The following is a 13260-nucleotide window of genomic DNA, read 5'->3' as shown; positions in this document are numbered from 1 at the left end:
GGCGGGCCCGCGCACGCCGGGGGCCCACCATGCGGCGGCTGCGGCGCCTGGCGCACCTGGTGCTCTTCTGCCCCTTCTCCAAGGGCCTGCAGGTAGGCGCCCGCCTGCCTGGCTTTGGTGCAGGCCGCGGCGGCCAGCCGGGGGCCGGCTGCGGGCCGCGGGGTTCCACGCGCTGCGTGGCCTTGGGGCGGCTGTGGGGCCGGGAGGGGTTGGGGAGGGGGCGTTGATGGGGCGGGCGGAGGGGCGGCGGATGCTGCGGGCTGGCAGACCCTGCCCCCGGGACTGAAGAAGCCCCTCCCCCACGGCTGGACCCTCTCCCCCGCGCGGCCCCCACCCCGGAGGCCCAGAAACCACGCCTGGTCCTTGTCTCTTTCCCCACTTTAAAGAGGTAAGGTTTGCTTTTCTGTAATGGAAGACTTGGGAGACACAGAAACGCTCTCAGAAAGACAGAACCTCCCCGGGGTCATCTCCCAGCCAGCCCGAGCGTGGGGGTGTGCCTGACTCCACCATGACCTTGGACAAGTCACCGGCCCTACCGGGGCCGCTGTCTGCTGGGGAAGCCCAGGCTCCCTTGGGGACCCCGTTGAGAAGCCTGTCGCGTTTGCTCTGGGTGGTCGGAGCCAGGCCCACCCTGAGATGGCCTTGGGCACAGTAATGTTCAAGCAGCCCACACCTCCCTAGCCTCCCCAGGCTGTCCTGGGGCCAGGGAAACAGGGTCCCTGCCAGGGTCGTGCCCTTGGTCCTGGGGCCTGGCTGTCCTCAGCTCCCACCCCAGGGGGAAAAGCCTCAGAGCCAGGAGACATTCGGGTTTTGTGTTTGTGTGGGACACCCCCCTGGCCCGCCTGGGTGCATCCTGGTCTTGGGCCAGCAGTAGGCAAGGTGGGTGCTGAGGGGGTCTGAGGACCCCCTAGGCCAGGAAGTGGGCTGTGCACTGCCCCCCCCCCCCGGTCCCCTGAGGGAGGGGACTTGACCAGGTTGCTGCCTGGGTGGCCCAGAGCTTGCCCTAGCACTCAAGGCAGGCTGCTTCCCAGGGATCTGAGCCAGCCCCGCCTACCTGCTATTGTCAGGTCACATTCAGGGTTGGAGCCATTGTGCATGGGGGGCACTGGCCTGTGGGTAACGTGGCTGTTACTGACCCGGAGTCAGTGGCTTCACCAGGAGCCAGCGGCCTGTGGCGTGGGCGAGTGGTTGCATGGGATGCACTGAAACGCAGGACCTGCCCTGTCCTGGGGGCTCACTCATGGGGGACTCATGGGGGCCTGGGACTGCTCCTAGAGGAAGTACCCATCTAAGAGCAGGCTGTCGGCACAGTTGGAGCTGGCCAGGTGGGGACGGTGTCCTGGGAGAGCCTGGTGGAGTGGGTGGGTGTCTGGCTGGGGTGTGGCTGTTGTCCCTCTGTGAGCCTCGGTCCACCCCAGGGTCAGCCCCAGGTCCAGCGCTGCTCCAGCCTGCCCTCCTCCAGGCTGCCGGTGCCCCCCCCCCTGGCTGCCAGGCCCCCTCAAGGCCGGACTCACCCCCACCAACAGCATTGTTCTTTGCCAGCCGGAAGTCTTGGGACCTTGTCCTGGCAAAACAACACCCTGCAGTCCCCCACCCGCCATTTCTTTGCTTTCCTGTTTTCCCTTTTGAACAAATCTGACGGAAGCAGATGTGGTGCAGGACATGGGGGCCCGAGGCCCAGCCCTCTCGTTCTGCCCAGCGCACCCCAGTCCTTGCTGCTCTCAGTGGCTACTGAGGCCCTGAGCCCATCCCTGGTGGTCTCAGGGGTCCTCCTGCTGCAGCCCTTCCCAGGAGGGCCAGCTCTGTGAATAGGTGCCCGGGGAATGCAGGAGGTGGGGCCCCCGTCTCTCCTGCAGGAGCCGTGAAGGGAACCGCAGCTGCCTGCCCCTGCCCTGTCCTCACGGGAAAGCCAGCCCCTGCCTTTGGCTAAGCAGGCCCCAGGGCGAAAAGGACTGGAGTCGCTGCCCAGTGGGGCACGGGGTGGTTGGAGTCGGAGAGGACGCGTAGCACCTCCTTTGGAGGTGGGGCCTCCAGCCTCCAGCTGGCCCCTGGGTCCTAGCCCCTTGCTCTGGGGGTCTCCCCCAACCCCCGCCCAAGGGAACATTGGTAACCGTGGCCCCTCGGCGGGCCATCCTGGACGGCAGTGCAGGCGGCTTGTGATTGGCCTGGGCGGGGGGTGGGGCGGGGCGCTGGATGGGAGGCCCCGCCCCCGCCCACCTGCTGCAGGTGCGTCTGGGCCCCTCACACCTGTAATTCTGCTGGAGACGCCTGGCAGAGGGGCTGAGCCCCCGAGACTCTGTTTCCACCCCACCCCACACACTGTAGGCCAGGGGCCGTCTTACTTATTCTCCATTGTGCGTACATACACAGGACATAAAAGTGACGATCGTACCCGCTTTAAAGTGCACAGTCTGGGGGCGTCAGCGCGTTCACACTGTTGTGTACCATCCCTCTGTCCGTCCCCAGAACGTGGCTGTCTGCCCACGCTGGACTCTGTCCTGTTAGACATTAACCCCTGACCCCCGCCCGGTGTCTGGGTCCGACTCCTCCAGAGCCTCCTGGGAGTCGATCCTTCGGGATCGGTCCCTCCGTGCCGGGCAGACCTCGCCGGGGACCACGTCCTCCTCGTTCATATGCGGTGTAGCCGGTGTCAGGATTCCTGCCTCTTAGAGTGAATGATTTTCCACAGTGTTGGACGTACCCTGTTTTGTGTAGCTATTCAGCCATCAGTGGACGCTTGGGCTGCGTCCCTCTTTGGCTCTGGGGACAATGCCGCCTACTCGCGGTGTCTGAGGTGCTGTCTCTTCAAGGCTCACAGGGCAGCTGGGCTGCTGAGGCCTGCCCTGTGCACCTACAGCCTCCACCTGCTGTCCCCACCAACACCCCCTGTCCCGGGCTGGGCCTGCTTCAGCCACAACTGCCCACTGGTCAGAGGATGGTGTGCGGGGGGTGTGTATAGGGGGCAAGGGATTTTCCATCCTGACCGTGTCCAGCCTGACCTTGTGCAGAGGTTAAAGGTCATTATGAAATGAGCTAGGAGGGAAATTTGTAAAAAATATCTTTATTCATCAAAACAGAGTCGCCTCCTGTGTGTTCCCCTGCAGTCGGAGATCTATTCTTGCCTGCTCATGAGATGTAAAATCTGGGAGCACCAGGCTGAGGCCCTTGCCCCAGAGTGGGCGCACCGAGGATGCAGGGGGCCGGGGAGGAAGACCCGGGAACACCCGTCTGCTGGGCCGCTTCGGAAGCCGGAGCCGGGCAGGGTGCCGGTGTCAAGGGGTCGGCCGGGGGCACCCACACCCCGAATGTGGCACCCACACCCCGAATGTGGCACTCCCTCACTGGCCTCTCTCCCATCAGAGCCGGCTCCCGGGCCTCAGGGTCAAGTACGTCTTCTTGGTCTGGCTGGGCGTCTTTGTGGGCAGCTGGATGGTGTACGTGCACTACTCGTCCTACGCGGAGCTCTGCCGAGGGCACGTCTGCCAGGTGGTTATCGTAAGTGTCGCCTTGGGCCAGCCTTGCGGCCGGACTCCTCCCTGCCTGGTGCTGGCCCGTGTGCGGGGGCCACTTAGAGCTGGCCCTGGATGCTCAGAGGGACCAGCAGGGGACTTTGAGATGCAGCCGAGGGCGGCGGGTGTGGTGGTGGTGGTGGGGCTGCAGGTGCACGGAGAGTAGGGCTGGGATGGTCAGAGATGTGTGCGGGGAGGACTTTAAGCAGGGAGCCTGGGGTGAACAGATGTTGGGGACCTTGAGTGCAACTCCTGGGGCCAGAGGCTCACCAAAGGAGGCTGTGGGTAGGGTCCTTGCGGGGAACAAGGGGTGGGGGGGGGGTGTGCTCAATGGCAGCCCGTGGCCTCAGAGTGAGTGTGACGTGTGCCTCATGGGTGTGCACGAGGGAGGAGGCGTCATGAGCCTGTGTGTGCCTGTACACAGGAAGGCACATGGCCTCACGGTGCACCCCTAGTGGGACACCCTGTGACTTGGGCTGGAGGGACCAGCCACACCAGCCCCAGTGGCCCTGGCAAGGCCCTGATTCTTCTGAGCCCGTCCCACACCCTGGCCGGCCTTCCCAGGGAATTTGAAGCCCCCCAGTGAGCTGATGGCCGGGGTTCTGATGCCCCGGGCCAGGCCTGGAGCTGCTCCTCCTGCTGTAAGATGAAGAGGGTCGCCTCTCCTGGGGGACTCTGTGGGACTGACATTGGCCATGGAAGGGCGCAGGCAGGTCTGCTCTGGCCAAGGTCCCACAGGGCCCAATTTGGGGAAGCCCAGAGGTGGGAGAACCCCTGTGACAGGATTTGCAGGAGGCCAGGCGGGCTCCAGTCCCCCCAGCTGATGGCAGAGTACCTTCTCAGAGGGCTGGGCTGGCACAGGACACCGAGGATGCAGTGCCCATGCTCGGGGGAAAGACCTCCTCCTGCCTGTTCTCGGCACACTTCAGAACAGCTCACCAGTGGCCTCCAGGGCCCAGGCCTGAGCTGGGCACTGGACTGATGGCTTTGCCCTCACAGTCCAGGGGCTTGGGAGACAGGTAAGGGTAGACATGGAGCCTCTGGCCGGGGGGGGGGGGGGGGGGGGTTGGTGAGGCCCTGCTGTTGGACTGCTCAGGGTGAGATGGGGCTGGGCAAGGCTCGGAGCCGGCGGTGTGGCCACCGGCCCTGAGAGGCAGGTGAGAGCTGGAGGGAGCTCTGGGGGTGGGAGGGACACAGGGCAGGAATGAGGGGGGGCGGGGGGGGGGGGGGGGGGTGGATTCTGGCCCAGGGGTGCAGGGAGCAGCAGCCTAGAGGGTTGGCAGGTATTTCTGAGCCCGAGGAAACCGTGTGCCCAGGGGTATCTCCCTGGGGTGTCCTAGGCTGTGGGGATGCCCCCTCCTTTCCAGAGGAAACCTGCCTGCTTTGTGGGGGTTCATGGTGTGTCCGAGGGTGGACCAGGGGTCATGGGCTCCTACGGGCTCTGGGTGTTTGGCAGGTACTCACTCCCCTGCAGGTGGGAAACGGGCTGGGAGGTCGGGCGATTTGCCCCAAGCCTGATGGGCCAGGACCACGGGGCACACTGAGCCCCTCTGCCCGAGGCAGCCAGGCTCCTTCCCAGCTATGGGTGAGGAGGGGCGGTGCCGGGCAGAAGCCCGTCCTTAGCCGGTCCCCTCAAAGGCCCTGCAGTTCTGGGGGGTGGTTCTGGGGCTCAGAGTCAGCCCCCTGTGGAACCCCCTTCAAGTGTGTGGAACGCGTTTCCTCACGGCTGCTTTGCCGTCCTGATGAGTGGCCGTGGCTTTCTGATGCCACACGCAGATGCCTTCTTCGTGGGGCCTCTGGTTCTGGCCCCGGTCTGTGCTCCCCCCCCCCCCCCCCACTCTGGTGGCACCCTGCCCTGCACACTGCCCACACTCCTTCCTGCTCCTTCCTCCCGGCCAAGGGCCTGGGCTCCATGGCAACGCTGATGCTGTTCCAGGAAGGCACCCCCCCCAGCTCCAGATGGCTGCGCCTCCCTGTTGGGGGGGTGGGGGGGACCGAACCTGATTCCATGGACTCCGGCTTCCCCACCTTCCTGCTTGGGTCAGCTCAGACGCAGGGATCAGGGAAGCAGCCGCTGCTCTGAGCCCAGAGCCCTGCCTGATTCTGGCTGCTAGCAGCTCCCAGGGCATCTGGCTAAGGAGGTGCCCTGGCCCGGCCCCCTCCACCACCCTTGGGGCAGGGGCAGGGCAGGGCCCGGGCCCCATGGTGTCCCAGGCTCTGCTGCTCCTACTTCCTGCTACAGGGGAGAGCACACATTGGGGAGACCCTGACTCGGAGCAGAGGGTCTTGCCAGCATGGTCAGGTATGGCCAAAGGCTCCTGGTTCCCAGCTGTAGTGGTCTGGAGCCGCTTAAGAACCAGGGGCCTCACCTGCAACCTGTGGATGTTGGGGGAGGGGCCCCACGGCCTCAGGCCACTTCCTGGTTCTCCTTCCTGTGCCCAGTGTGACCAGTACCGCAAGGGCATCATCTCTGGCTCCATCTGCCAGGACCTGTGCAGCCTGCACGAGGTGGAGTGGAGAGCGTGTCTGTCCTCTGTCCCAGGGCAGCAGGTGAGCCTTGTGGGGTCTGGCTGGGGTCACCCTGGGGGCAGCGGGAGGGGATGTCAGCTTGAGGACTCCTGTGGCCCCATGCAGGTGTATAGTGGGCTGTGGCAGGGCAAGGAGGTGACCATTAAGTGTGGCATTGAGGAGGGCCTGGACCCCAAGGCCAGGTCGGAACCAGCCCCCCGGCAGGAGCTGCTGCTGTTCGACAAGCCCACCCGGGGGACGTCAATCAAGGAGTTCCGAGAGATGACCCTCAGCTTTCTCAAGGTCAGTTGGTTCCTGGGAGCCGTGGAGTCCAGGGCAGGAGACAGGCTGGTGGGAGCCACGGCAGTGTCCAGGCATCTGGCTGGACCGCAGCTCCAGGCAGACCCTGGCTCAGGGTCTGCGAGCAATGACTGGGTGCAAAGGACCCCTTCTACCCCCCCCCCCCCCACCGGGCCAACCCACCCAGGGCATCTGGGCGGGGTGAGAACTCTCCGCATGGGAAGCAGACCCAAGTGCCCACCCTCAGCTCCCTGAGCACTGTGGAGACATGGGGACATGGAGCCCCAGGAGCAGCTCCTGGAGAAAGGACAATGCTCCTGTGGTCAGCGAGGGGGCTTCCCACAGCGCCGGGTGGTTCCCTCCACGCGCGTGCTTGGACGCCGGGCTCTCCCAAGCTGGCAGAAGCACCGGGGTCCCATGTGCAGCCCGTCCGGCAGACTCCCAGGGGTCCAAGCCAACTAGGTCAAGGTGGCATCTGCCAATGCAGAAACCCACCACCAGGCCAGGCTTGCTGGTCCTGAAATGACTCGGTCTCCCTTTCTTTGGGTCCCAAATGTCAGGCGAATCTGGGAGACCTGCCCTCCCTGCCCGCGCTGGTCGGGCAGGTCCTGCTCATGGCCGACTTCAACAAGGACAGCAGGGTGTCGCTGGCCGAGGCCAAGTCGGTGTGGGCCCTGCTCCAACGGAACGAGTTCCTGCTGCTGCTGTCTCTCCAGGAGGAGCATGCATCGCGGCTGCTGGGATCGTGCGGGGACCTCTATGTCACCGAGGGGATCCCCCACAGCTCCTGGCATGGAGCCGCTCTCCCGACCCTGCTGCGCCCACTGCTGCCCCCTGCCCTGCACACGGTGCTCCAGCAGTGGTTGGGGCCCGCGTGGCCCTGGAGGGCCAAGATTGCCATCGGGCTGCTGGAGTTCGTGGAGGAGCTCTTCCACGGTGCCTACGGGACCTTCTACATGTGCGAGACCACGCTGGCCAACGTGGGCTACACGGCCCAGTACGACTTCAAGATGGCAGACCTGCAACAGGTCGCGCCCGAGGCCACCGTACGCCGCTTCCTGCAGGGCCGGCCCTGCCGGCACAGCGCCGACTGCACCTATGGCCGGGACTGCAGGGCGCCCTGCGACAAGCTCGTGCGCCAATGCAAGGGCGACCTCATCCAGCCTAACCTGGCCAAGGTGTGTGAGCTGCTGCGGGACTACCTGCTGCCAGGCGCCCCTGCCGACCTGCGGGAGGAGCTGGGCCGCCAGCTGCGCACCTGCACCACGCTGAGCGGGCTGGCCAGCCAGGTGGAGGCGCACCACTCGCTGGTGCTGAGCCACCTCAAGACCCTGCTCTGGAAGGAGATCTCCAACACCAGGTACTCGTGACGGCTGCCCCGGGGCCCCCAGCCATGGCTGGGCCACACAGCTGGGCCGTACAGGCTAGACCGGGGGTGGGGGCACGAAGGAGCGCCTGGGGCCCGACCACAAGGGCTGGCCAGAGGACCCATTGCGAGAACGTGTGATGTAAATAAACCGCTTTTCTGTGAGTGTCCCTGGGTTCCCTCCCACCACGCTGGACCTGTCTCCCATATCCGCCATCGGCCCAGTGGGGTCCGAGGGGGGCTGCCCTTGCCCAGGCCGGACAGAATGCAGCGTGGTCCTTTGGGTCCCATCTGCCAGATAGGCCTCAGCGGGCAGCACAGGTACAGCCTCTCCTAGAGCCACGTTCTGGGGCAGGGGGTGGTGCCAGAGGGGGTGATGAGCACGCCAGATGCGGACATGTTCTGTGCTGAACTGGGTAGGGTTCCCAAGAAGATACCACGGGAGACCAGGTGTCCTGGTAACGGGCTGCTCCCGTTCCAGACGCTCTGGCAGTGCGGCTGCGCAGGACTTCAACAGACGTCCGGGAACCACTGGATGGGAAACCCACCACCATCTCCCTGTCCCGCCCCAAGGGGCAGTGCAGGTGGCTCCCTCTGCCTCCGTTCTGGGAAGTGGAGGGCAAACCCCAGGAGGCTCAGGGAGCTGGGGGGAAGGGCTGTGCCCCCATCCCGGGTCGTGATGGGCCAGAGAGCCTACTCCCTGTAAGTCCTTGGGGGCCGCTGACCTTTGCAGGCTTAGCTTAGCGAGTGGTTACAATGCCTGGAAAGGCGATGCGGGGACCCAGGCGGACACCGTGCGGCTCCCCACCACCATCCTCCTGCTCCGGCCCCAGCTAATCACACTGTGAGGAAAAGCTAAGTGTTAAGATGGTTTATTTAAGATCAATTTATTCTCAAGTTTTGCCAAAAGAGAAACACTTTTACTAAAAAACATATTCCAAAATTTCAACTGTAATACCCGTCTTGTTAGTATTAATTCCTAAAACTCATCCTACTTACGTTAAATAATAGCTTTCTTCCCCATCTAGATTTTTCTCCCCTGTGGGGTGGGCAGTGGATAATCCAAATATGGCACAAAAAGCAGTTTCGAACTGGGACGCCGGGGGGGACTCCATTGGCCGAGGGTCCGACTAGATTTCAGCTCTGGCCGCGAGGCCAGGCTCCGGGCCGAGTGCGGCCTCTGCTTCAGACTCTCCCTGCTCTTCCGCACAGCCCCCGCCCCAGGCTTCTGCTCTAAAATAAGTCCGTCTTAAAGGGAAAAGAAATTAGAATCACGGGCTCTGGCAGTTAGAAAACCCTGCCAAGACTTTCGTCCCCCTGAACACAGTGGCTGGGTTAAGAATCAGGACACAGGGTGCAGGGGAAGCCTGCTCACCCTTCGCTTGCTATACAAGGCACACGCAGGGCTGCGCGGACAGGCCTGGGGCGTCCAAACTGGGGTGCGCCCTGTCCTTGCCCAGGCCAGAGCAGCGACGGGGAGTGCCCCTGCAAAGCACCCCCGGGCCCCACTTCTCCGCCTCGCCCGCCTGCACCCTCTGGAACCCGGAACAGTGTCCGCCGACACTCCTGTGACAGCCCCTGCTGCGCAAACATGATCGCCTCCGAACACCCCGACGTTCTGCAAAATAAATGCGTAGTTTCTTACCTTTTTTTTTTTTTTTTACCTCGAAATCGGTGAGCCTCTCCCAAGCAGCCTCCCGCGTCTCGCCTGCTTGTACCCTGCTGAGCTCTCCCCCTGCAAGAAGGCAGGAATGCCCGAGTCACACGTGTCGCCCCACTGGGGTTCCCAAGGCCATCCCACCTCCCCGCCCTGGTTTACAGGGCTCAGTGGTGTCCCTCCCCCGCCCCAGCCTGACCAGACCTGCCTCCTGCACTGCCTGTCTCAAGGGTCCTTAAAGCAGGGGTGTCCGTGGGCACAGGGCCCAGAGCCCACGCAGGGAGCAGACCCCAGGCCACTCGGAGCAGCTCTCGGCCAGGGACGCACGACTTCCAGAAAGCGCTCCGGAGGGACCGTCTCCTGGCCCATCCCACTGCCCGCAGCCGGCCGCCCGCTCACACCCGGTCGCCTCAGAAAACCCACGCGTTTGGCATCCGAGCTAGAAGCCCGACGCCAGGGGCGCCCGCCACGCGCCCGCGGCCCCCGCGGCCCCCACGGCGGCTCTGGGGCATGTCCGGCTACAAACCATTCTTAGCGCTCACGGTTCTGAGCACTGAGCGTAGAAATAGCCGCTTGCTCTTTGCCCCGACGGCCCAGGTGCAGCAGAGCAGCTGGACCCGGGGTGCCGGCAGGTCCAGCACCTGTGGGGCCGCCCTCCCGGCGCACCCGCCACCCGCCACCCACCTGGAGGCCGGCCCCGCGCCTACCTGGGTCGGGAGGCCGGCGGGCGGCTCCTCTGGCTCCCGTCCGTGGGCCGGGCATCGCCCTCCTCCCTGTGTTAAGGGACGAAAGTGTAACAGAAGCCGCTGTCCCCGTCCCCGGCCCGGCCGGCCGCATCCGTCCTGACCTCCGCTAGCGTTTCAGAGCGCAGAAGGCTGCCAGGGACCCGGGAACCGTGGCTCCCGCTGTCGCCTGTCAGGGCCCCACGGGCAGCCCGCGGTGCAGCCGGGCAGGACGGCACCCAGTCCGCGGCCGGGAGACCCCGCCGTCCACACGAGGCCGGGCGGCCCCGGACGCACCGCCCTGGAGCTCCGGAAGTCTCCCGCCTGGACAGCGGCCAGGGCCACCGCCTGCGTCAGGCCGCGGGCCGTGGCCTCCAGCGGGTGCGGGGGCCGCAGGAGGGGCCGGGAGCGCGACCGCCCCCAGAGCCAGGCGCCCGGCGCGCGCTCGGCTGTCGGGCCGCGGACCACGGCGACGCCCCAGCCGGGACGCCGCGCGCAGACAAGCCCCGCTCCTCTCTGCCTCCGGTGACACAGGTGGGCCACGGCGACAGCCGCACCTGCAACGCCTCTGGGGGCAGCGCGGCGTCCCCGGCCCCGCGGATCAACCGACGACCCCGAGGCCGCGGCACCGGGGGGCCGAGCGCTACCCGCCGCCGCCCTCCGCCCCCCGGACACGCTGCCCCGGGCCCGCGCGTCCCCGAGCCCCTGCCCGGCCCGCCGGGGTCGCGGCGCCGCGGTCCGCCCGCAGCCAGCCCGGGGCCAGGCCGTCGGGCCCCCGCGCTGCCCACACCTCCCGTCGGCCCGGCCCACCCCGTTACCTGGCCGCTGCCTGACCGCCGCGGAGCCGACGGCCCCGCACGAGCCGCCACCCGGGGCCCGGCGGCCTCGACCTCCGCAGCCGGCCGCCGCGGGGAAAGGGCGGCCGAGCGCGCGCCGCGCATTTTATAGGCCGTACGGCGCCCTGCGAGGGTCACACCGCGCCGCCGCCGCCGCGCCCTCTAGCGGCCCCTCCCGGTCTTGCCGGCGCCGGGACTCGCGGGTCGCGTGGAGGGAGGAGGGCGGGGGCGGGGGCAGGGTGGGCGTTGGGGGCGCCGGGGGCCCCCAGAGGCAGGCAGGACCCACGGGCGGGAATTCCCGCTGTCCTGCAGCTCGGTCCGCGGCGGGCGGCCATCCCCGCTCCTCCGGGACGGTGGGACCCCGACGACGGCGGAGGCCCCAGGGTCGGGTCCTGGTGGTGGCGGGTCAGCGCGAGGCGTGGAGTCTGGGCGCCACGCCCGGCCGCGCGCGAAGGGGCCCCCGACGTGCCCGTCCGCACCCGCGAGCGGCTCCGCGGCTGCTGCCACCCCTGTTCTCTGCAGAAGGGCGTGGGGCTCTCGGGGCCTTGCCCGCGCCCCTCCCCGTGAGCCCCCGCGAGCCCCTGCGGGACCGCTGCGTCACCCGCTCGGACGCGTCTCCCAGTGGCGGGGGAGGGCAGCTGTTGTCCCCTTGCACGTGCAGGGCGGACAGAAGGAGCAGCAGGGCCTCGGCTTCCAGGGGCCAGGCTGGGCTGGGGTCACCCTGGCCGCGTGCTTGACGGCTACACCGGGTCCTCGAAGCAGCTGGTCTCGCTGCTGAGCCGGTGATGATGGCGGGACGGAGGGAGCCACGTGCTCCCGGCCCTTCTTGTCCCAGCTGGAGCCAGGCAGTGGTAGGGCACCTTCTGGGGGTCAGGGGGCAGGTCTCAGCTCGGCCACACCCCCGCCCAGGATCCCAGGTCCCCTAGTCCCAGGCAGGGTCTCCAGTCAGAGCAGAGCTCAGAACCTGAGGACGTGGCCTGAGCCAATGAGGACCCCCGGGGTGCACTCTTACCCACAGAGAACGCCCAGCACAGGAGGCCAGGGGCCCACAATGGAGGTAGCCGAAGGAGCGTCTCAGTCCCAGAAGACATCTTCCCCCCCACCCTCTCCAGCACTCTCTCCATGCCCTGTGCATGTCCTGTGGCCACATACCAGGAGCTCCGAATTGGTCTCCCAGGGATTCAGGTGCCCATTGGCGGCCTAATGAGGTGGCAGCAGGCCCTCCTGGGCGCATGGGGGAGGCCAACCTTGGAGCCAGGCCCCACCCAGCTGCGTATCTGTCCGGCTTCCTGGGATGCGCCACTCGCAGTGCAGAAGCCTGGGGCCTGTCCTCTCTCCACAGTCCCCACAGTAATCTAGCCCCCGCCCCCCGAAAACTCTCCCCCAGGTCTCCTGGTTTGTAATGGCGGAGCTGGGGTTTGGGACAGGGATGGCAGAGCTGTGCAGCAGAGGCCAGAGGGAGACTCCCCCGCTGTGTGTGCCAAGCCGAGCCAGGCACGGCCTCCGGGGGTCCACAGGTCTGCTGCAGGCTGGGAGGGAGCCCCAGGCCGTGCGGCTCGTCCTCCTCACTCTGCTCCCTGCAGCCACAGGCAAACAGTCCTGACCATTGTGGGACCTGCTTTCAGAACGGGCAGTGCCAGTCCCTGGATGCGGACGGTGGGTCCCGAGCATTACAGCAGATGACCCCAGGGTCTGCCTCTCGGCACAGAGAGACCCGCACCCACCTCCCTGCTCCAGACCATTCTCTCCACCCTCTGCACCAGGACCCTGGACGCCATCCTCGATAGGCATTAGTACTGGTCCCTACTCTCCCCACCGTCGCTGTGCTGAGTACTCCGGACACTGCAGCTGTGAGAAACCTGTGCCAGAGTTTCCGGGCTGAGTCTCGGGCCGAGCACTGCTAGATGATGGGTGCCCCTGTGGCCGGGGAAGGGTGCGGCTCCCTGTTCTCCCAGGCAGGGGTGCCCATCACCCTTCTCTCCAAGGGGGACCCCCATGTCCTCAGGCACCTGAGGGCCACCCAGCCCAGGAGTTCACCTCCTCTAGCAGAGGACAGATGGGACTTCTTTCTCTGGCCAGAAATATGAACTCTGATCCAAGGAAAGGAGAGCTCTCCTAGGACTCCTGGCCCAGCCAGGCAGCCGTGGCCACTGTGTATGTAACGGAGCGGAGCGACTGGGCCTTGGAGGGAATGAGTGCCTCACACCAGCCTTGCTTCTTGGGGAGCAGTGATGTGTGCAGAAGGCGGGAGGGCCTTAGAGGAGCCGTCTAAGCCATACCACAGTGTCTCCCTTGGTCCTGAAACCAGCAGGAAGAGAGCGCTGAAGACAGAGATTCCAGGGGGATTCCCATCCAGGGAGAG

General features: G+C 66.2%; 1 protein-coding gene, 1 long non-coding RNA gene and 2 other non-coding genes across 5 annotated transcripts in view; 1 reads left to right on the top strand and 3 right to left on the bottom strand.

Moving 5' to 3' along the window:
* DIPK1B (divergent protein kinase domain 1B) overlaps window positions 1–7848 on the top strand; it is a 170336-nt gene extending 162488 nt beyond the window's left edge. Inside the window, exons 2-6 of the mRNA XM_059410300.1 lie at window positions 2–92; window positions 3361–3495; window positions 5952–6059; window positions 6144–6320; window positions 6878–7848. Coding sequence (XP_059266283.1) covers window positions 30–92; window positions 3361–3495; window positions 5952–6059; window positions 6144–6320; window positions 6878–7687 — 1293 coding nt within the window. The 5' untranslated portion in view covers window positions 2–29 and the 3' untranslated portion in view covers window positions 7688–7848. The remainder of the gene's footprint in view (window position 1; window positions 93–3360; window positions 3496–5951; window positions 6060–6143; window positions 6321–6877) is intronic.
* Window positions 7849–8539: 691 nt separating this feature from the next.
* LOC132024239 (uncharacterized) lies at window positions 8540–10967 on the bottom strand. 2 transcript variants are annotated; one of them, XR_009406194.1, is made up of 4 exons: window positions 10881–10967; window positions 10048–10113; window positions 9402–9418; window positions 8540–9301 (listed from the first exon to the last, which is right to left on the bottom strand). It is a non-coding gene; the product is annotated as an uncharacterized LOC132024239 (long non-coding RNA). The 2 variants fall into 2 exon arrangements; XR_009406193.1 differs by lacking the exon at window positions 9402–9418.
* On the bottom strand, window positions 9849–9984 carry LOC132025269 (small nucleolar RNA SNORA43). The gene has a single exon (XR_009406524.1). It is a non-coding gene; the product is annotated as a small nucleolar RNA SNORA43 (small nucleolar RNA).
* Window positions 10511–10641, bottom strand: LOC132025271 (small nucleolar RNA SNORA17). Its single transcript, XR_009406526.1, has one exon. It is a non-coding gene; the product is annotated as a small nucleolar RNA SNORA17 (small nucleolar RNA).
* Window positions 10968–13260: the final 2293 nt, after the last annotated feature.

The sequence above is a fragment of the Mustela nigripes genome, chromosome 9 (genome assembly GCF_022355385.1).
Source record: "Mustela nigripes isolate SB6536 chromosome 9, MUSNIG.SB6536, whole genome shotgun sequence".
Taxonomy (NCBI): domain Eukaryota; kingdom Metazoa; phylum Chordata; class Mammalia; order Carnivora; family Mustelidae; genus Mustela; species Mustela nigripes.
Note: the sequence above shows the minus strand (reverse complement) of the source record. Positions and strands in the feature narration are given on the sequence as shown.